At 40.5% G+C, this 23,387-nt stretch overlaps 1 protein-coding gene across 4 annotated transcripts in view; it reads left to right on the top strand.

Moving 5' to 3' along the window:
* ston2 (stonin 2) overlaps positions 1–21,929 on the top strand; it is a 145,623-nt gene extending 123,694 nt beyond the window's left edge. For all 4 annotated transcript variants that reach the window (XM_041213888.1, XM_041213886.1, XM_041213889.1 and 1 more), the window contains 3 exons: positions 6,967–9,267; positions 20,255–20,457; positions 21,133–21,929. In XM_041213888.1, the coding sequence (XP_041069822.1) occupies positions 6,967–9,267; positions 20,255–20,457; positions 21,133–21,216 (2,588 nt within the window). In that variant the 3' untranslated portion in view covers positions 21,217–21,929. The remainder of the gene's footprint in view (positions 1–6,966; positions 9,268–20,254; positions 20,458–21,132) is intronic.
* The last annotated feature ends 1,458 nt before the right edge of the window (positions 21,930–23,387 follow it).

Genomic DNA, 23,387 nt, shown 5'->3' with positions numbered 1-23,387 from the left:
ATTGTGGAAAATAAAAGCTCATGGTATAGGGGGTAACATATTGGCATGGATAAACAATTGGCTGGCTAACAGAAAGCAGAGATTAGGCATAAATGGGTCTTTTTCAGGTAGGCAAGATGTAATGAGTGATGTGCCACAGGGTTCAGTGCTGGGACCTCAACTGTTTGCAATTTATATAAATGACTTGGATGAAGGGATGGATGCAATGATTGCCAAATTTGCTGATGACACAAAGATAGGTGGGAAAGTAAGTTGTAAAGAGGAGGCTACAAATAGATAGGTTAAGTGAGTGGGCAATGATCTGGCTGATGGAGTGCAATGTGGGTAAATATGAAATTGTTCATTTTGGCAGGAAGAATAAAAGAGAAGCGTATTATCTATATGGTGAGAAATTGCAGAGCTCTGAGGTGCAGAGGGATCTGGGTGTCCTGGTGCGTGAATCACAAAAGGCTCATATGCAAGTACAACAAGTAATTAGGAAAGCTAATAGAATGTTCCCATTTATTGCAAGGGGAATTGAATAAAAAAGTAGGAAGGTTATACTTCAGTTGTACAGGGCACTAATGAGATCACATTTGGAGTACTGTGTACAGAATTGGTCATCTTATTTAAGGAAGGATATAAATGCATTGGAAGCAGTTCAGCAAAGATTTACAGACTAATACCTAGAATGGGTGGGTTGTCTTATGAGGAAAGGTTGAACAGACTAGGCTTGTATCCTTTGGAGTTTAGAAGACTAAGAGGTGACTTGATTGAAACATGTAAGATCCTGAGGGGTCTTGACAGGGTGGATGTGGAGATGATGTTTCCTCTTGTGGAAGAATCTAGAATGAGGGGTCACTGTTTAAAAATAAGAGATAGTTGATAAATTTAAAACCGAGATGAGGTGAATTTTTTTCACTAAGGTCATGAGCCTTTGGAACTCTCTCCCTGAAAAGGTGTTGGAAGCAGCGCCTTTAAATATTTTTAAGGCAGAGGTGGATGGATCCTTGGTAAGCAAGGAGGTGATAGGTATTCGGCGGTAGTGGGATGCAGATTTCAGGTTACCATCAGATCAGTTATTAAATGGCAGAGCAGGCTCGAGGGACTGAATGGCCTACTCCTGCTCTTTGCTCGTATGTTCGTACATATAGTTTCCTGCTTTCTGCCTCCCTTTTTGAATAATGGAGTTATATTTGCTATTTTCCAATCTAATGGAACCTTCCCAAAATCGAGGGAATTTTGCAAAATTAAAACCAGTGTATCAACTATCTCATTTGCCACTTCTTTCAAGATTCTAGGGTGAAGTCCATCTGGACCTGGGGATTTGTCAGCCTGCAGCCCCAACAATTTGCTCAATACCACTTCTCTAGTGATTGTAATTTTCCCAAGTTCCTCCCTCCCTTTAATTTACTGATTTATAGCTATTTCCGGGAAGTTACTTGTGTCCTCTATAATGAAGACCGATGCAAAATACCTGTTTAATTCATCTGCCATCTCCCTACTTTCCATTACCAATTCCCCAGACGCACTCCCTATAGAACCAACGCTCACTTTGTTAACTTTTCTTATTTAAATATCTATAGAAACTCTCACTATCCATCTTTGTATTACTAGCTAGCCTTTTCTCACACTCTAACTTTTCCCTCCTTATTAATCTTTTTGTCATTCTTTGCTGTTCTTTATATTCTTTCCAGTCCTCTGATCTTCTGGAAGGATGTGGCTGCAGCTGTAACCCTCTTGGCAGACATAGCTCCAGCGGTGATGGGTAGAGAGGGCACAGAGTTAAAGATGGCCTCATTGGCCACCCCCCACTTCCCAGTCTGCCACTGGGAGACAGCCTTCTGGCATCTACCAGGAATCGGCATCAGTGGGAGGTCATTTGCAGTAAGATCCCAGCAGCTTCACTAGTCTGTCCCAAATTGGCTATCTGCTGTTGCCAGGTGGGTAAGCAGTGCTGGCATAACCTCACCTCTGGCAAGATCATTTGTGGTGTGACCTTCGCTGCTGGCTATTTCCTGGGCAGTCTGTGTGGCATGGAGTTGCAACAGTAGAAGGCCATGCACAGATGTGTTCTCTACATCAGGAGGCTTTGATTCAGCACTCTCCTGATGTCATACAGCCTGATACATTGCCAGGATTCCACATTCAACAGCAGTAGTCCTGAGATTTATTGCGTAACAAAATCTTGTATTTTAACTTTTCCACTCAAATTATTCCATGAAGTATCTTAACTATATTACTATTGAAGTATTTCTGAATGAGTTGTGATTGCAAAACCAATGGGGCAGTAATAGTAGGGAATTTTAACTACCCCAATATTAAATGAGATAGTTTTAGAGTGAAAGGAATGGAGGGAACATAATTCTTAAGGTGCATTTAGGAGAACTCTTTTGCAAGTCCAACAAGAGAGGGCATGGCTTTGGACTTAGTTTTAGGTAATGAAACTGGGCAGGTGGAAGGAGTGGTTGGAGGGGAGCATTTTGGTGTTGGTGATCATTATTCAGTTAGATTTAACATAATTATAGAAAAGGACAAAAATAGAACAGTAGTTAGAATTTCTAAATTGGGACAAGTCCAGTTTTACTCAGCTGAGAAGTGATTTAGCAAAGGTGGACTGGAAGGTACATCGGTATCACAACAGTGGGAGGCATTCAAAGAAGAAATTCAAGGGGTTCAGAGTAAACATGTTCTCACAAAGAAAAAGAGTGGGATTGCCAACTATAGAGCCCTAGGATGTCAAGGAACTTACAGGGTAAGATAAGGCAGAAAAGGAAAGCTTCTATCAGACACCATGTAGTAATCTGACGTGTAATATATCTTTAAAGCAGATGTTGTAATGGAAGATCACATGATCTTGGTACCCAATAGCAGAGTAGCGTGAGGCTACCTCTGTAATCAGTAGTCTTAAGTTAGAGTCTGAAGAGTAAAGACAAAGTTTTGAGTTGTAAACACACAAGTGTAGCTGCTGAGTTCCTTTTGTAAATAAATAGCATGTGTTTCTTCTAAGAATGGTCTACTGATCTTTTCTATCTGTGTTACCAACTTGGTCACCCCAAAACAAGTGTGCAACCCAGATCCTTCAGTCCCAACAAACCAGGGCACAGGATCCAACACACCAAGAACTCAATATTACAAAAAGCCAAGAGGAATATAGAAAGAGGAGGTGCGAAATCAAAAAAGAAATTAGGAGAGCAAAGAGAGGGCATGAAAGAGTATTGGCAAGCAAAATCAAGGTGAACCCAATGATGTTTTATCAAAACATTACGAGTAAGAGGATAACTCAGGAAGGAATAGGGACCATAAGAGACCAAAATGTAACCTATGTGTGGAGGTGGAAGGTATGAGTATGGGTCTTAATGAATACTTTGCGTCCCTCTTTACAAAAGAGGAGGATGATGCAGTCATTGTAGTTAAGGAGGAGGAGTTGTGAAGAATTGGATATGATAAACATAGGAAGAGTTGAAATATTAAGGGGATTAACATCCTTGAGAGTGGATAAATCACCAGGGCCAGATGAAGTCTACCCCAGGTTGTTAAAAGAAGCCAAGGAGGAAATAGCAGAAGGTCTGACCATCATTTTTCAATCCCCACTGGATACAGGTATGGTGCCAGAGGATTGGAGGTCTGCTAATGTTGTACCTTTCTTTAAAAAGGGAGGAAAGGATAGACCAAATAATTACAGGCCAGTCTGTCCAGCCTCAGTAGTGGGCAAATTATTGGAATAAAGTCTGAGACAGAATAAACTGTCACTTAGAAAGGCATGGTTTAATCAAGAATAGTCAGCATATATTTGTTAAGGGAAGGTTATGTCTAACTAACTTAATTTAACTTTTTGAAGAAGTAACAAAGGAGGATTGATGAGGGTAGCGTAGTTAATGTGGTCTATATGGATTTTGTCAAGGTCTCACATGGCAGACTGGCTAAAAAATTAAAAACCCATGGGATCCAGGGGAATGTAGCAATCTGGATACTAAATTGGCTCAGTGGCAGGAAGCAATTGTTGACAGGTTTTATTGCAATTCAATGAAGTTTCATTTCCAGTGGGATTCCACAGGGCTCAGTACTTGGTCTCCTGATTTTTGTGGATGTATTAATGATTTTGACATAAATATAGAAGGAATGATCAAGATGTTTGCAGATGAAACAGAAATTGGCGGTGTGGTTGACGGTGAGGATGATAGCTGCTGATTGCTGGAAAATGTCAAATGAATTCAACCCAGAGAAGTGTGAGGTGGTGCATTTGGGGAGGTCAGTCAAGTGCTATGACCAGTGAGGACACGTCAGGACTTGCCCCTTTTTTAACCCCTCGATTGATCATAACAGGGTTTTATTTCATACAATGAATTAATGATTTAATTTAATAGCAATTTGGTGGTACAGAACTTGAGTATTGCTGAAAAAAGTTTTTTGTCGAATCTTTTTGTCTTGCACTCATCAGGATAGTTTGCAAAAAATTATTGCGAATTATCCTGATGAGTGCAAGCCAAAAAACTTCAGAAAAAAATACAAGGATTTAATTTAAATAAATTAATGGATGAAGGTATTAATTTAATGTCTGTGCTTAACCATTTGCGTGCTCATTGCAAAGAAATCAATCTGACGGACTTTCACGAATTTAAACCACAAAGGGGTTAGTTTTTATGTAATTAAAAACCTACCCAGGTAAAGATATAAAGATATTTTAAAAGGTAAACCTACATCACAACCTTTGCAACACACACACACACACATACACACACACATGCCGAATAACAAGCTATGCAGCAGGAGGTTACTTTTTAGTCAAATTGAAAATTCAGTGATAAAAGGCAAAAATAGAGAGTTCACTGTTTGAGTCTTTTGCTGGCAGCCATGGCTGAAGTAAAATTTTACCATTGTGGTCTTGAAATTTCATTGGAGTTGAAGCTGATGCAAACTGTAATTTCTGGAGACAGTCTTTTTTTTCTTAAACTCATCTTTTCCAAAAGTTGATGATATTGCACCTGATGTCCCTTTCACTGGGAATTCCCTACCTCTGTGCTGGACTTCAAACTGTAATATAGGGTCTTGATCTTGAGAGAGAGAGAAGGGAGAGAAAAATTGTATTACTGCTCCACTGGCAGGTTTCTTCAAGAGTTCTGCTTAGCAGCTTGGCTGTTGTAATAAAGATATTCAAAAATGGTCATTCAATCACCCCATAATGATTTCAGAAGGTTATTGATTAGCTCATGTCTGGACTGTCCATAGCTATTGTTTTATGGCTGGGCTGATTAGATTCTGTAATGTCCCAAATGTCCCAGCCATTAACTCCTGAATGATCCATTACCATCTTGATGAGATAGGAAAAGCACCTTCCATATATCTATTGTCCCAGTAGACTTTCTGCCTCCGCTTGAAAGGTAGCTTTAAAGAAATGCAAATAGTGACGTCCAGTACAGTTTTAGTAAGTTTTTTGAATCAGTTCTTGACATCAGCAGGAGCGAAATTCCATCGGAGGTTCTCTTGGCATGTCTTAATTGTAATTCAAATTGGAATCTTCCAGAAACTGGTCAGCTTGTAATACAAGATGTCAGGTGACTTGTGGCAACCATCTTAAATCAGTGTTTCTGTTTGTTTTTTAAAAGCCCTTTTAAAGGAGTTCAATATATATTTGATCGGCTGATAAAATTAAAGACTAATATCACACATGCACATGCCACACAATCATGACACAAAGCAAAGGAATGCACAATAATTAAGAGGATATTGGAAGTGTAGAGGAAGTGAGGGACCTTGGAGTGAATGTCCACAGATCCCTGATGGTAGCAGGACAGATCAATAAGGTGGTCAAGAAGGCATCTGGAATTCTTTCCTTTATTAGCTGAGGCATAGAATATAAGAGCAGGGACGTTATGCTGCAACTACATAAAATATCAGTTAGGCCACTACTTAAGGACTGTGTGCAGTTCTGGTCACCTCATTACAGAAAGGAGACCAGAGAGGGTACAGAGGAGATTTACCGGGACTGGAAAATTGCAGCCATGAGGAAAAATTGGATAGGCTGGGTTTACCTTGGAACAGAGGTGGCTGATGGGAGATTTGATTGAGGTGTGCAAAATTGTGAGGGGTCTGGACACAGTGGATGGGAAGGGCCTTTTTTACCTTAGCAGAGAGGTCAATGATGAGGGGGCCTACATTCAAAGTGATTGGTAGAGGGTTAGAGGGTAGATGAAGAATATTTTTTCACAGAGGGATGGAGGGGTCTGGAACCTAATGCCTGAAAGAATGATAGAGGCAGAAAACCTCGATTCATTTAAAAGGTGCCTGAATGTGCACCTGAAGTGCCACAACCTGCAGGGCTATGGACCAAATGCTGAAAAGTGGGATTAGGCTGGACGGCCTATTTTTTCAGTTGGCACAGACATGATGGACCAAATGGTCTCCTTCTGTGCCATAAGCTTTCTATGGTTCTAACTGTGCCCAAATTATCTGTATGAACTTCTCCAATGCTTCTCAGAGCACTGTTTTTCTTCACAGCCTGTGTAGTTGTAATAAAAGTTACGTATTCTTGCTAGTACAATTCTTTTATGTCAGCCTCTCCTACACATGGGATCATTCTCAATTTTTTAGTGAACCATTACCACAATTTTCTCACAATGGTTCCATAGTGCGGTGGGTGGGGGGCGGCAGGGGGGAATGGGTGACTGGTGGCGAAGTTGTAAAGTAGGCTGTTGTTACATTGATGGAAAATCGGAAAGTGCTCTGCCAATCTTTCACTGATATTATGGAGGCTGATCAGATGAATCGATGTGGAAATTCTAACTGTTACATGTACAGGCGACTTGGACACCTTGTTTACCAATCTGATGAATAATTACCTGAAGCAGCTTACCGTCTTTTATTTTCAAGTATGATCAGCCTGCTGACATGGTCTATTTCCAGCATTTTCTTCTTTTATTTCTATATTTTAGCATTCACAATTTTGTTTTTAACCCTTATTTTTAATATTTGTTTCTTTCTCTTCAGATACTGGCTCTTTTTATCATCACAATGGAACTAGCATGGAAACAGTGAACAAACACCCTGATAACATGCAGCTGAATGGGTGCAGAATGTCTACAGCACGCTTTTCAACCTGGGTGACATTTGATGATGATCCAGATCTTGTTTCACCATTACAATCATCTCCTTTAAAACTAGGAGTTTCTCATAACTATAAAACTGAAAAGGACAAGACTTTCCATGGGCCACAAGCTGCCATTGAAAAAACAGCATCAAAAAATAATTTGGTGGATTTTTCTGCTGAAGAGAAAAATGATGTATTTGCATTAATTAGCCCTACCATAAACCCCTTTTTGCCAGGCCGCACTACTAACCCTTTCTTGGATGAAGCACTGCGTGATGTCCAGCCATCACCAATCAATCCATTTCGAGCATTCTTTGATCAAAATGATAAGTCTTCCTTGGTGAATTCATTGGCAAGCACATCTCACATCTTTCAACAACAAAATGTACCTGAACCTCTATTTTCTGATGCAGATCTCAATTGTCGAAGGGATTCTATTATGTCATCCAATCATTCTCCAGATCCCATTTCGCCATGTTTTGGTGGAAATCTAAATGATCAAAGGAATTCAGCTTTGTTCAGAAATTCTCCAAATCTAGCCTCTCCATTTCCTGCTGTAAGCCTTAACGATCAGAGGGATTCTGTTTTCATTAAGTCACCAAATCCAATGTCCTCGTTTTCTGATGTAAAACTCAGCAATCAAAGGGATTCTATTATATTCAGTAATACTGAGGATCTGATTCCCTCATTTTCTGATGTAAAAACCAGTAATCAGAGGAATTCTGTATTTATGAATTCTGAAGATATGACGTCACAATTTCCTGCTGCTGATGTAAATGATGTAAAAATCAATAGTCAGAAGGATTCTATTATGTCATTTGGTCATTCTCCAGACTCCCCATTTTCCAGTTCTCATGTCAGTGGTCAAAGGGATTCCGTTATGTTCAGTAATGCTTTAAATCCCACATTTACAGACAACTCAATGAACTGCAGCCCTCCCCTTGAAGCTCTAACTCAACTTAAGCAAATCCAGATCATGGATCCAGATCAACTTGAGAGTCCTACTTTATCCTATGATCCATTGCACTCTCCAGAGACAGAAAGCTGCACTGTTAGCTTTAATCACCTGGAACCTAAAGATGGATGGCCAATGATGCTGAGAATACCTGAGAAAAAGAACATAATGTCATCAAGACACTGGGGTCCCATATATGTCAAAATGCTGGATAATGCATGTTTACAACTCTTCTATGAAAAAGGTCTTGAAAAGCCTTTTAGGGAGGTCCAGCTTCTGCCCTGCCATGAGTTGTCTGAACTCAAACTTCAGAACTTTGATGAAAATGGGAAAATACACACCATAAGAATAGATCAAGTATTATACAAGGAAAAACGGAAATACCATCCCATGCTAACAGTAGTGCAAGCACCAGTCAGGGTGCAGGTGATGAAACTGGGCACCACGAGTTATGAAGATTATGTAAGTTTTGTGACTACAGTTCAGGATATACTAATGAAATTACCAAGTGCAAGGGACATTTGTGCCAATTATTTTGAAGAAGAGATAACAGTGGAAGTACAGGATGAATTTAGAGGTCTTGTGGCTAAAGCAGACAACAAACTCATCCAGCACTCTGTGGTCACTCATGTTAGTGTTCTGGCTTTTGTGTCTGGGATGCCAGAATGCAGGATAGGCTTCAATGATGTTCAAATGAAGGGAAATGAAGTGGTATCAAGGCATGACATTATTCCCACAACTACAACCAAGTGGATTAAAATGAGCGACTGCCAGTTCCACAAATGTGTGGCTGTTGATGAATTCAAAGATTCTAGATTAATTAAGTTTTTACCATTAGATGGTCATAGGTTTGAATTAATGCGTTTCAGGACTACCTTTGGTGAAAAGACTCTTCCTTTCTCCCTTAAAACCTTAGCTACAGTTAAAGGTGCTGAAGTAGAACTTCAGTCTTGGTTGGTGACGTCTTCAGGGTTTGTGTCCAATCAAGATCAATTTGCAGCAATGCCTTGTGAAAATGTGATGATTCGGTATCCAGTGCCGACGGATTGGGTTAAGAACTTTCGACGAGAAGGTGTCTTACGAGAGAAATCTCTGAAAGCCAGAGTGAATAGGAATGCCAGCTTTGGTAGTACTAGCATGTCTGGCTCTGAGCCTGTAATGAGAGTAACATTGGGAAGTGCCAAGTATGAACATGCCTTTAAGGCTATTGTATGGAGAATCAACAGACTCCCAGACAAAAATTCAGGTGAGTGCCAATCAGGCTGTTGCATATGTATGGGAGCTTTTACTGTAATGTTTTGCCCTAACCAGTCTATTTCTTTACACCAAAGTATGGTATTGGATTATGATTATACTACAAAAGAAAGTTTTAAAGTACCAAGTATGGAATTCTGCCTCCAGACAAGTTAAGTTCCATAAAATTGGCTGCCAAGCTGTGTATCAAAAGAATTAATGACAATATCATTGACATGTTAATACATTGTAGTAAAAAATATATTTTCTTCTTTTCATTTGATTACTAGCAATCCAAAATTTTGAAAGGTAATGGGAAATGTGGTTCCTATTCCAAAAATCTTATATATTTGCTTAGGATGAATGAAACTGAAACATTTCATTTCTGTATCTCTTGTCAGAATTGTACCAGGAAACTTAATAGCTTATGTAAATGCAAAACTAAAAGTGATCGAAGCTATATAACTGTTAGGGATTCTGTAAGGGATATGCCTATCCAGATTGTTTCTAAAATTGTTTCTATGCTCAATAGAGTTGTTAAAGTATTGGAGTGATCTAATTAGGCTTGTTGGGAATATGTAACATTAACAGCAAAGTTCTTCTATCATAGAATCATAGAATAGTATATCATAGAAGGAGGCTATTCTGCACATTGGATATGTGCTGGCTCTTTCAAAGAACAGTACAAGTAGAGCCCATAGCTCTGCAATTTTATCTCTGTAATTACCCAAATCCTTTTGGAAGGCTACTATTGAATCTGTATTTGCACCCTATCAAGCAGTGCTTTGCCAACCACTTGTTGCATTAAAACGTTTTTCCTCATGTCACCTCTGGTTCTTTTGCCAATCAACTTAAATCTGTGCCCTCTAGTTATTGGCCCTTCAGCTGTCAGAAACAGATTATCTTTATTTAGTCTATCTAAACCTTTCATGATTTTAATCATCTATATCAAGTCTTCTCTTTTCCTTCTCTGATCTAAGGAGGACAACTTCAGTCTATTCATTCTATCTACATAACTGCAATTCCTCATCCCTGGAACCAGTCTAGTAACTCTCTTCTTTACTCTCTCCACAGCCTTCACCTTCTTCCTACAGCGAGGTGCCCAGAATTGGGCACAGTACTCCAGCTGAGGAAGAATTTGTGTTTTTATATATGTTCAGCAGTTTTGTACCCTATGCCCCTGTTTATAAATCCCAGGATTCCATATGCTGAATTGACTGCTTTGTTAACCTGTCCTGCCACTTTCAAAGATTTGTGCATGTCTTACTCTTCTTGTACCCACTTTAGAATTATCCCTGCCATCACTAAGGTCACATATTTCTACCTCCATAACATTGCCTGACTCTGTCTGTGCTTCAGCTTAGCTGCTGAAAGCCTCATCCATGCCTTTAAGGCCTTTAGACATGACTATTTCGGTAAACTTATATCCAGCGTCCTATGACCTCCGTAAACTTGAGGCCATTCAAAACTCTGCCCATATCTTAAGTCATATTAAGTCCCATTCACCCATCACTCCTATGTTCACTGACCTACATTGGCTTCTGGTTAAGCAACAGCCCAATTTTAAAATTCTCATCCTTGTTTTCAAATTCCTCCGTAGCCTCACCCTATCTCTGTAACCCTGTCCAGGCCTATACTCCTTCCAGAAATCTTTGCTCCTCCAATTCTGGCCTCTTGAACATCTGTGTTAATTGCTCCTTCATTGGCTGTGGCTTAAGCTGTCAAGACCCTAAACTCTGGTATTCCCTCCATTAATCTCGCCACCCCTTTATCTCTTTTTACCTCTTTAAGGTGCTCCTTAAAACCTACTTCTTCGACCAAGCTTTTGATCATCTGCCCTAAAACTTTTTATGTAGTTCAATGTCATTTTTTTTTATAGCTCTCCTGTGAAGTGCCTTGAGATGTTTTAGTTCACTAAAGGCATTATATAAATACAAGTTTCGGCATTCCGCAGGGATCGTTCCCTCCGGGACACCCTGGTCCACTCCTCCATCACCTCCTACTCCTCAACCCCCACCTATGGCACCACCCCATGCCCACACAAAAGATGCAACACCTGCCCCTTCACTTCCTCTCTCCTCACCGTCCAAGGGCCCAAACACTCCTTTCAAGTGAAGCAACATTTCACTTGCATTTCCCCCAACTTAGTCTACTGCATTCGTTGCTCCCAATGTGGTCTCCTCTACATTGGAGAGACCAAATGTAAACTGGGCGACCGCTTTGCAGAACACCTGCGGTCTGTCCGCAAGAATGACCCAACCCTCCCTGTCGCTTGCCATTTTAACACTCCACCCTGCTCTCTTGCCCACAAGTCTGTCCTTGGCTTGCTGCATTGTTCCAGTGAAGCCCAACGCAAACTGATGATCTGCTTCTATCACTGCTTGCTTGTCCCTACAACCACACACCACCCCCCCCACTTCTCTCCCCCCACCCAACCCAGCCCCCCACTCCCCCCCCACACACACACACACACCTTAAACCAGCTTATATTTCACCCCTTCCTTGGATTCACCTAGTTCTGTCGAAGGGTCATGAGGACTCGAAACGGCAACTCTTCTTCTCCGCCGATGCTGCCAGACCTGCTGAGTTTTTCCAGGTAATTCTGTTTTTGTTTTTGATATAAATACAAGTTGTTGTCAAGAGGGGAGTGAGTGACCTATTGGAGTCCAGCCCACATTGGAATGAAATTCTACTTCCAATTAACCATAAAAAGAGTAATATTGGCTATGTTTTGGCTGGAAGGGAATCAGCCATGACCTCATTAAATGGCAGAAGGGCTGTAGCCTACCCTGTTCCTGAAGTGTAGTTGTAGAGTAACTCAAGATATGGAAATCTGTAATTTGCTCAGTAAATAGGCAAACACAATGAGCAGGATTGCGCCCATGTTGGGTGGGCTCGCAGGGGCAGGCGGGGGCGGTCGGGAAGCCGACTGCCGCCTGTGATCAGGGCCGGAAAGCAATTTCACACTGGCGGGCCAATTAAGGCCCACCCAGCATGAAATGCGAGCGGCAGCGCTCAGCACTGCCTGTGCAAGTGGCGGGGGGTGGGGGGGGGTCTGTGAGCCAGGCAAGCGTGATCTTCGTGCATGTGAGCGAGTGCACGCTTCAAGAGCAGGTCAGAGGCTAGGAATCCTGCAGTGAGTAACTCACCTCCTGACTCTCCAAAGCCTGTCCACCATCTACAAGGCACAAATCATGAGTGTGATCTCTCCACTTGCCTAGGTGAGTGCAGCTCCAACAACATTCAAGAAGCTTGACACCATTCAGGACAAAGCAGCTACTTGATTGGCATCACATCCACAAACATCACTCCCTCCACCACTGACGCACAGTAGCAGCAGTGTGTGCCATCTACAAGATGCACTGCAGGAATTCACCAAGGCTCCTTAGACAGCACCTGCCAAACCCACGACCACTACCATCTAGAAGGACAAGGGCAGTAGATGATGGGAACACCACCACCTGGAAATTCTCCTCCAAGCCACTCACCATCCTGACTTGGAAATATATCGCCGTTCCTTCACTTGTCGCTGGGTCAAAATCCTGGAACTCTCTCCCTAACAGCAATGTGGGTGCACCTACAACACATGGACTGCAGCAGCTTAAGAAGGCAGCTCACCACCACGTTCTCAAAGGCAACTAGGGATGGGCAATAAATGCTGGCCCAGCCAGCAAAGCCCACATCCCGTGAATGAATTTTTAAAAATTACACCTGAAGTTCACACCAGATGTTTTTCTCCTTTAATACAATAGTCAGCTTCCATAGGCACCTACTGTGGCTCCCTATGATCTGAGGTGTGACTGTGTGACACAGTGTTAAGTGCAATAGTGGATTCTGGGTGAATAACAAACCAATTTATTGTTTCTGGATATATAATGAAAATACCACTAAACATCCATATTACTTCTGAAGTCCATATTACTTCTGAAGACAGTTAATAACAGTCACGCCAAACGTTTTATATTAGCTTATTCACAGTTGCACCAAATGCAGACAGTCAGCTTGAATAATACAGTAGTGTTTAACAACTGTATGAAAGGAGTTACATAGACTTACATGGAATCTACTGCACAGAAATAGGCCATTCGATCCAACTGGTCAATGCTGGTGTTTATGCTTCCAACTAGCCTCCTCCCACATTACTTCATCTCACCATAACCTTCTATTTCTTTCTCCCTCATGTACTTATCTAACTTCCTCTTGAACGCATCTATGCTATTTGCCTCAACTACTACTTGTAGTGAGTTCCACATTCTAACTGCTCCTTGGGTAACAAAATTTCTCCTGAATTCTTTATTGGGCTTATTAATGACGACCTTATATATGTGGACCCTGGTTATTTAATTTTCCACAAGTGGAAACATTTTCTTTCTATCTTCCTCATCAAATCCCTTAATAATCTGAAAGACCTTTATCCAGTTCACCTCTCAGCCTCATCTTTCCTCAAAAAGAGCCAAAGCCTGTTCTGTCTTTCTGACTATAACATCCCAGTTCTGGTGTCATCCTAGTAAATCATTTTTATACCTTCTCCAGTACCTCTATCCTTTCTGTAGTTATACATACTAGATCTGTGTACAATTTAGGTATAGTCTCCCCAAGGTTCTAAAAAGTTAAACAACCAATTGAGTTTCTTCGACTGGCTTTTCTTTGCAAGCTTTTAAATTAATAGAAAGTAAACTCATAATAATACCTAGACCCGTAACAAAATTGATTGGAAGTACATAGGCGTTTGGAACTTTAAGGTTTATATCTCTTCACATTTACACAATTAAAATGACTAGAATATCAGAAACGTTCAAAACTTACTGTGGTCCTGTTTTATCTGCAATCTTTGCTATTGAGTAGGCACTCAGCAAAAATAAGTTAGTTTTCATACAATGAACAGTCATCTAAGCTAAGGTTGCCCCAAACAAATTGGGATCTTTATTAATTGTCCAGTGAAACATGTTGGTGTTTTGATGTTTACCTTATGGCCTGTTAATGACCAAAAAAAAGCTTGAATGGTTTCTTTCTTGTATGTTTCCGACAAGCCCAGAGAAACATTCACAATTCTCCAATATGCTCTGGAAGAAGCCATTTTGAGGATCAGCACTCTTGGTCGTAGTACTGTCACATTTGAGTTGGAAGAGAGCTGAGTACATTAATGTAGGTTGACACGACTGTGCTGTATCAGATGTTGATGTCTTTCAGATGAAATATTAAGCTGAAGCACCGTCTGCATTCTCTCCCATGGCATTATTCGAGGAAGAGCATGGAAGCTCTCTTGGTATACTGGCTAGCACTTATTCCTCAACCGACAATGCAAAATCATTTTATTTGGCTGATTATCTTATTGCTGTTTGTGGGAACTTGCTGTGCATAATTTGATTGCCACATTCACCTATAATACAGTAATCACTACTCTTCTAAAATACTTAATTGCCTGTGAAGCATTTTGACACATCCTGACAGAATGTAAGGCACTATATAGGTTGATCTTTCTTTGTTTTAAAAACATTTTTTTAAAAGTGTAATGTAGTACAGAGAAACCCCAGCCATTCCTTTTCTGTTAAAGTGAGCTGGTTGGATCCCATGCGACACAATTTTAACCATCCTTGTCTCCGTTAACTTTTTAGTTGACTTAAAAGCCCACCAGCTCTTTTAAAACTATTTATTGCCCTGCTTCGGGCTCAAGGACAGCCTACCTGCCTGAAAGTAAATTGAGGCCCTTAAATGGCCACTTAAAGATCTTATCCCACCACTGCTGGTATCCAACCAACAGCGGGCAGGGAAGACACCATATGGGCAAACAGCCAGGTAAACCTGAGCGCATATGCCTGTGACCTGCGGTTTGTGGGGGTGTGTCCCTTCTACCTGGGCAGCCCATGCCCAACAAAGAGACCCATTGGAGGCATGGGCCACCCACAGATGAAGATTCTTGTTTTTAAATACTAACCCCTGCCCACTCTCCTTGCCATGCCCTTCCTGACTGGCCCCCGGAAAGCCTGCCTGTTCAGCTTCGCTCCAGGCTTCAGCAATGATTCTGCAGCATGGGCCTCCTGTATTATTGGCAATGCTTCCACTCCTGGTGGCTCCACCAGTACTGGAGACCTGCCGGCCTCTGATTGGCTGACAGCTCTCCAAAGGCAGGATGTCTACCCTGAAGACACAGAGGATCTCGATGGCAACCAGAGAAATGAGGTCGGGGGGGGTGGGGTGGTGGGCAGACAGCCACAGTGGGTTGCCCCAGGCTCTCTAAGCCAGTGGATGGGCCCACTTCTGTGAGTATTAAACTCCACCCCTTGTTTCCAATACAGGTATTACAAAAAGATGGAATGATAAAACCTAAGTGACCAATCTAGTTTTACTACTCACACTGCAATGTTTCTGGACAAAGGCAGTTGCACACATAAATGTAATAGAATTCTGCCGTAATTACAAGAAAGCATTTTTACACTCTCTATTGTCGTACAGAACATCAAAAGAAAGAGAAGGCACATGACTGCAAAAATAATCCATGTAAGCTTAGCCTTTCGACATTACCTTTCCAAACATGCAGCAATACACTTTGTTTTTTGACAAGAAGATCAAAATTCCATCCCCATGTGGCCCCACTGGCAACATCATCTGAAAACAAAACATCTGGTTTCACTATTCGCTGATGGTTGCACAATGTTCAGCACCATTCACGACTCAGATACTGAAGCAGCCCATGTCCAAATGCAGCAAGACCTGGGCAATATCCAGGCTTGGGCTGACAAGTGGCAAGTAACATTCTCGCCACACAAGTGCCAGGTAATGACCATCTCCAACCAGAGATAATCTAACCATCGCATTACCATCACTGAATTCCCCCATTATCAATGGAGGTGGACTGAAGTGGACTAGCCATATAAATACTGTGGCTACAAGAGCAAATCAGAGGCTAGGAATCCTGCAGTGAGTAACTCACCTCCTGACTCCCCAAAGCCTGTCCACTATCTACAAGACACAAATCAGGAGTGTGATGGAATACTCTCTACTTGCCTAGATGAGTGCAGCTCCAACAACATTCAAGAAGCTTGACACCATTCAGGACAAAGCTGCTGCTTGATTGACATCACATCCACAAACATTCACTCCCTCCACCAGCGACCCACAGTAGCAGCAGTGCGTACCATTTACAAGATGCACTGCAGGAACTTGCCAAGCTTCTTTAGACAGCACCTTCCAAACCCATGACCACTACCATCTAGAAGGACAAGGACAGCAGACACATGGGAACACCACCACCTGAAAGTTTTCCTCCAAGCCACTCACCATCCTGACTTGGAAATATATCATCTTTCCTTCACTGTCATTGGGTCAAAATCCTGGAACTCCCTTCCGAACAGCACTGTGAGTGTACCTACACCACATGGAATGCAGTGGTTCAAGAAGGCAGCTCAGCACCACCTTCTCAAGGACATTTAGGGATGGGCAATAAATGCTGGCCTAGCCAACGACGCCCATATCCTGTGAATGAACAAAAAAAAAGACGTACACTGGCATCCAGCTCTACCTCACAACCACCTCTCTTGCTCCTTACACATTCTCTTATTTATCAAGCTTCTTGTCCGACCATCTGACATAAATGTCTTCCAATTAAATATTGGAAAGACTGAAGCCATCTTCGGTCTCCGTTACAAATTCTGTTCCCCGGCCAGTGGCTCCGTTCCTCTCTCTGGTCACAGACTGAGGCTGAAACAGACTGTTTGCAACCTTGGCATCCTATTTGCCACTGAGATGAAATTCTGACCACATATCCACTCCTTCACCAAAATTGACTGTTTCCTTTTTATGTGGCTCAATGTCAAATTTTGGCTTTAATCCTGCTCGTGAAGTATCTTGGAATGTTTTTCTACATTAAAGGTGGTATATATATGCAAGTTATTGTTGTTGTCTAAAAAGACCTGGGCCAGGATTTCACGGCCTCTCCTGCCCAGCTGGATATTATGATCCTGCAGAACTGAATGGAGATTTAAATGTCTCACTCTGTCCACCGGGGGGGGAGACACGCTGCGGCTGGGCCACAAAATCCTGGCCCTGTAGATGTCTATTTTCTATTGACAGTGAATAATTTTACATACTGTAGCAAATAAAATTCTAGTTCCACTGATTACCCCAATGAGAGATCAACACAGATGGTATATTTGAATTAAACCAGTGTGTAAACAACGCCTAAAATATTATTGCCTAATTTGCATCTGTTGTAGATGTTTATAAGCTTTCTTTAAGTTTGAACAAACTGTACTCAGAAAGCATTAACCTTTGTTTCTGTCTACACTGCTATCTTGGCTAAGCAGGAATTTCAACACAATTACAAAATAATTATCAGTATTGAACAATGCAGCACTAGGGAGTGGGGGAAAGGGCATTTTTCAAAGTAAACACTTTCTGGTCTGCTCTGCATTAACAGTGTCACTGGGGATAGTGGTTGGAGTGCTATTATTGGTTTATTACACCCTGGGCTATGGGGAGTAAAAATTGAGCCAGCATTCCCACCACTGATAGATATACTGTGAAATGCATGTATTGACATTTGGGTGAGTGCATGCTAAGGATCATCCATGCTCAAATTGCTTGCTGGCACACATTGCCTGGACTCTCTGTTGATGCTCAGTGATGGTCATAGGTCTGCACTTTCAGCAGAGGAGTATTGTAAAAATATAAAAAAACACACCTATGCCATACCAAGATTTTGAGCATTCTAACTGTAAAAATATAAAAAAACACACCTATGCCATACCAAGATTTTGAGCATTCTAACAACTGCAAAATGTAGAACTAGTTACAGTAATCTGAAATAAAAAATGAAGATATTGGAAATACTCAGACAACATCTGTAGAGAAACAAAAACAGAGTTAGCATTTCAGGGTTGGAGACCTTACATCAAAAGAAATAACACAAAAGCAAAATACTCTGGATACTGGAAAACATAAAAACTGAAAATGCTGGAAATAAAATCCAGAACTCCTGTTCTGATGAAAGGTCATTGACCCAAACAGTTAGGCTAGATTTTCACAGAATTGGGAAGGCCTTAAAAATGGCAGACCTTTAAAAATGGCAGGCAGGACCTGGATCGGCCCCACTCCAATTTCCAACACATTTTTAGCCAGCAGGCGGGAGGGGGGATTCACACAGGAGGGAAACCTACACTCAGCAGGGCCATTTGAACTTAGTGCTGAGTTCAAACAGACCCTATTTTGGCTGTTACAAGGGCCTTAACCCACAATGTGGAAGTCACTTATGCAATTGACATAAATGCTCTTGAAGGTGGATATGGTCTGCTTAAGTATCATGATCTGAAATCTTTTAAATCCCCTGCTGTTTAAATGTGATAAAAGGCTAGGGCTGTCAGTGAGAGTTTAAAAAAAAATCCTTTGCTGGACTAATTTAATTGACAAGCCAGGATCTCATTGAATGGCAGAGCAGTCTCAATGGGCCGAATAGCCTACTTCTGCTCCTACATCTTATGGTCTTATTCCTGTGGGAACATTTTCAAGGCAAATATTTCTTGTAAGTTTCCTCTTTTCCTTCTCTTTTTTTGTCTGACATCTTGCAGGCAAGATTTTGTATGTTCAGCCAGTCTCAGATTTTTGACAATACTTGGAAGCTCCAGGTATTCCTCAATTATCATGCCTTCTCTCCAATTTATCCTCTATTCTGAGGCAGTATCACTGCCTCTGCTTAGCATCTCCATTTTGGGGTCCTGACTTTTGACTTGCATTTGAATATCAACAAGTAGTAATTACTGTGTAATAAAAATATAATCAAATTATAGCATAGGCATAAAATATATTTTTATTACACTCTTTGAGGGAATGTATTACATCTGTAATAATTAACTTCTACTCCCTCCATCCCAAGCTAATGTACTCTTTACTCAAAGAGCTGCTACTCTGCCAGTTTGCCATTTGGCACATGGATGCACTAAATAGACCAGAACCTGTGTAGATTGTTTCACTTTTCCAAGTACCAATGGCAGTGCCGAACCTGTTATTGCAGCTGCAATTCCAGATGACTTGGAGACCATCTGGAGCAATGATGGAACATACGTATTATTGAGATGGTAGTGGGGGTTGGAATGGGTTGGGGAAGCAGAGGATTCAGCTGTTACAATGGAGTGCATTTTATGATTCATTTAATAGGCATGGAAAATATAATTTTCACAATGCTTTATGTATACTTGGAAATACCTAGAAATTACAACGTGGAAATAGGCCATTCAACTCAACTTGTGTTGTTGTTGTTTATTCTCCATGTAAGCAAATAATTCTAATCATATTTACCCACCGTATTCCTATATCCCTTCAACCCTTTTTCCTTCATCCACTTCTTCAATCTAATCTCTAATTTTGACCATTTCTACCTGGGAGTGAATAATTCAGCCTCAACTCTGTGTGAAGAAGTTTATCTTGCTCTCTGAAATCTCTTACATTCAAGATTTTATCTATTACTCCTCATTTTTGAATCCTCAACTACTGGAAATTGTTTGCTTCTAACTATCCTGCCCCATCCAATTTCAATCCCTTCTGTCACAATGCTTCTGCGTTGTTCTATTGACAAAAGACCAAATTTTTCAAGTCTTTATATTTGTATTTCCTAATACCAGGCAATATCCTAACAAATTTATGCTGTACTCTCTCTAAAGCCTCAATACCCTTCCTACTGTATATGTGGCACAATGCTATGCACAATATTCTAAGTTAAGTTTTCTCAAGGTTTATATTGATTCATCAAAACCCTTGGCTTTTATATTCTGTACCTCTTGAGATAAAACATACAATTCTATTAGCCTTTTTACAGCCTTATCCTAACTGATGCAGGTCACGAAGTTATGTAGTGAGTTGCCTAATTTTATTTTGTGACCCTTTATACATGCTGGTTATGTACAATTGAATGGCTTGCACTGGCATCCAGTAAAAGCTAATAGATGCTGCTCTAAAAATAGTTTAAAATTTATCATGTTTGTTGTTCCAATAAAATTATGTTTCTCCAGCTTCAGGCCATCCACATTCTTTTTACTGCCACCTTGAGCTGGGATCTGACCGGGAAGTGCCTGTTAGTTTTGTCCACTGTGTGGATGTGGAATTCGACATGCCCAGTGCTTCAGCATCCAAAGCAGCAGTTAGATCAATTGGAGTGGGCAATAAGAGTGATGTGAGAAAATGGGTTGTTTACAAAGCTCACTACAGTTATCAGGTACACTCTAGGTTATGTACATTGTATGGTACATTACTAATTCATTCACTGTCCTTGAACAATGAACACTTTGTACAAAAGAACTAATATCTTAAGTTACAAAAAACTCAAACTTGCATCCCCTCTCATTCAATTATGTCTCTGCGCTGCTTCTTCTATCCCAAGGTTTGTTGCTGAATTGTTCATGCTTATAAATTCCTCTGAAGGGTTCCCCATGCATAGATCATTAAACCAAATTACGAAAAAAATGCAAACGAATGGGTTTAACTCATCCTTCCAAAAAAATTTCTACCAGACCTCTGCTGTAAATTTTTCTGTGCATTCACAGGATGTGGTGTCACTGGCAAGGCCAGCATTCATTGCCCATCCCTGGTTGCCCTGTTTGATACAACTGAGTCAGTCACTTTGGAAAATTAATTGTCTTGCTTCCATTTTTGAATGCTAATTTTGCATCAAATGGGAACAGTTACAAGATGCATGAAATATATTTGTGAATACTTCATCTTTTGCAGAATATACTTATAGCATGCTTCATATTTCTTGACAAAGACAAAAGCCATTATGTTAAACTTTTATGATGGCACTTGTTGTGTAACATGATTTTATTCTGGACTAATTTTAAAAGCTGTGCTAACTTGTCACCTGCACTGATGGTCTTGTTTGAATTTTGTTCAGGTGGAAATGGAACAGAAAAAGTTTCGGGCTCCAAATGTGGATGGTATGGAAACTGATCATCCAAACGAGTGCATTCAGCAGTGAAGCCCTCCAAACTCAAGAGACAAGATAATGAACTTAGTTCTGTTGGAATGCAAATTCAACCTGTCTATGCATCAATTAGCACAATGCTGCCATTGTACAAGTTTCAAGCCCTGAAGAGAACAAAAGAGGAGTTTTGATTCCAGTATTTCATGAATTTGATTGGCACAAGATACAATGACAGAGGCTGATAGGAGCCTGGACAACAGAACATTGATCCAAAAATACATTAAAAAAAGAGTGGATTCAAACCTCCTTATATGGATTACATGTATAATACTGGTCATTTTTGCCAAATACCACATAACCAATTTGTAAAAAATTTTGTGCATACTTAGAACCTCAAGCAGAGTGGAGGGACCATGGGGAATGTAAGCCCTATTTCAGAGTAAAATATTGGTCTTGTTGTTTCTCCCCCATTTATTTTTTCCACTTGGGGAATAAAAGAATCATGCAATAGGCCTCCTTGCCCTTTCCTTGCTGTTCAATGCCTGTGCATCTGAGATTGAGGTTTTGCGATAGTTATTTTTTCTAGACGATTCTGAAAAGAAAATGTTTAAATTAAAGATACACTGTTTCCTTTCTTTGGTTGGCTGAGACTGCAATTTTCAAATCGCTTTGTTGTTTTTTTAAACATGACAAAGATGCATCATCTTTGGAAAAATGCAATGTGCCTTCAACTTATTGTGAAAATTAAATGTTTTGCAGAGCTGCGAGCAAGGATGACGTGTTTTTTTATATTGCTAATGCTCTCCTTGAACTCCTCAGCATCCTGATTTCTTAGTGCGTAAATGCACTATTTGGAGTTCTGAGCCATGCAGAGTAAGAGGACGCAGCTTCAAGCCCCAGTCTGAGGTGAATTAGGTGATCTAACCTGAGGCATCACTACCGATATAATTAGCCTCAGTATCTTTGGGTTAGCAAAAATGAAGAGCCGCCAGAGCTTGCTGCTTTGATGGAATTCACTATGAACCACTTAATATCTGGGCTCTCAAGTCAAGTCTCTACTGTGGAAAACACCAACAATCAACATTTTCAGCAGGAAAAGATTGCAGAAGGACAATTTTTTTTTGTTAAATCTCCATAACCTATTGCAGATGCAGTAACATCTCTTCTAGGTTTAAAATGGAGCTTTTCATCGTTCTATTAAATTTTAAACAGCAAATTGTAATCAATAGCCCTGCATTAGTACTTTAAGATGAACATTTATAGATTGCAGCATAGAGGAAGAAAAAAAAGGAGGGGGGAGATAAATATGGATTTAAACTGTAAGTTGTTAGTATGCTAAGGGTGGAAGTTGTTTGTGAAAAAGGTAAAGATAATTCAAAGGCAAGAAGCAAGAAATTATAATTATATTCTCCAGAGTTTTGCAGATAGAATTTCTGTATTGGAATCAGTTTTCTCATGTAGCAGCACTCTTAGGTTAGACATTGACCACTGGGACACTTACACACCATCATTAAGATACCATGACTCAAACAATGTTGTTGAACAAACATTGGTAATGTTCACAATACAACACTCATTTAAAATATTCTTTATTGCAAATTTACTGAATACCATGAGACTCTGTTGCAATTGCTCACTGAGTTGGAGGAAGGATATCAAACCTTTGAGATAGTGCAGAGGAGATTCATTAGAATAATACCAGGAATGAGAGAGTTCAGTTATGAGGAGAGACTAGAAAAACTGGTATTGCTCTTAGAGCAGAGAAGGTTAATAGGAGATTTAAGAGACATGTTCAAATATTAAAGAGTTTCACTAGTAAAAATTGCAAAAATATTTCTACTGGCAGGATAGTAGGTGGAGAAATAATGCAGGTTTAAGGTAATTGGCCAAAGAACCAGAGGGAAAATTAGACTTTTTTTTCCCAGACAGTTATGATCTGGAAAAGATTGTGGAATCTGATATGATAACACTTTTCAAAAGGAAATTGAATATTATTGTAAAGGAGAAATTTGCAGGGCTTTGAGGGGTAGGTAACTGGGACGAATTGAATAGATCTTTGAATGAGGCGGCACAGACACGTTGTGCCAACTGGCCTCCTCCTGTGTTCTGTGACTCGGTGATATGGTGCCTTCTCACAATAGGACGTTATCAAAAAAATGTTAAGTGTCTGAGAATTACAGGAAAACTTTTAATATAGTTTTTTCATACCTTTTGATGGTTGTAGT

The sequence above is a fragment of the Carcharodon carcharias genome, chromosome 20, assembly GCF_017639515.1.
Source record: "Carcharodon carcharias isolate sCarCar2 chromosome 20, sCarCar2.pri, whole genome shotgun sequence".
Lineage (NCBI taxonomy): Eukaryota > Metazoa > Chordata > Chondrichthyes > Lamniformes > Lamnidae > Carcharodon > Carcharodon carcharias.
Note: the sequence above shows the minus strand (reverse complement) of the source record. Positions and strands in the feature narration are given on the sequence as shown.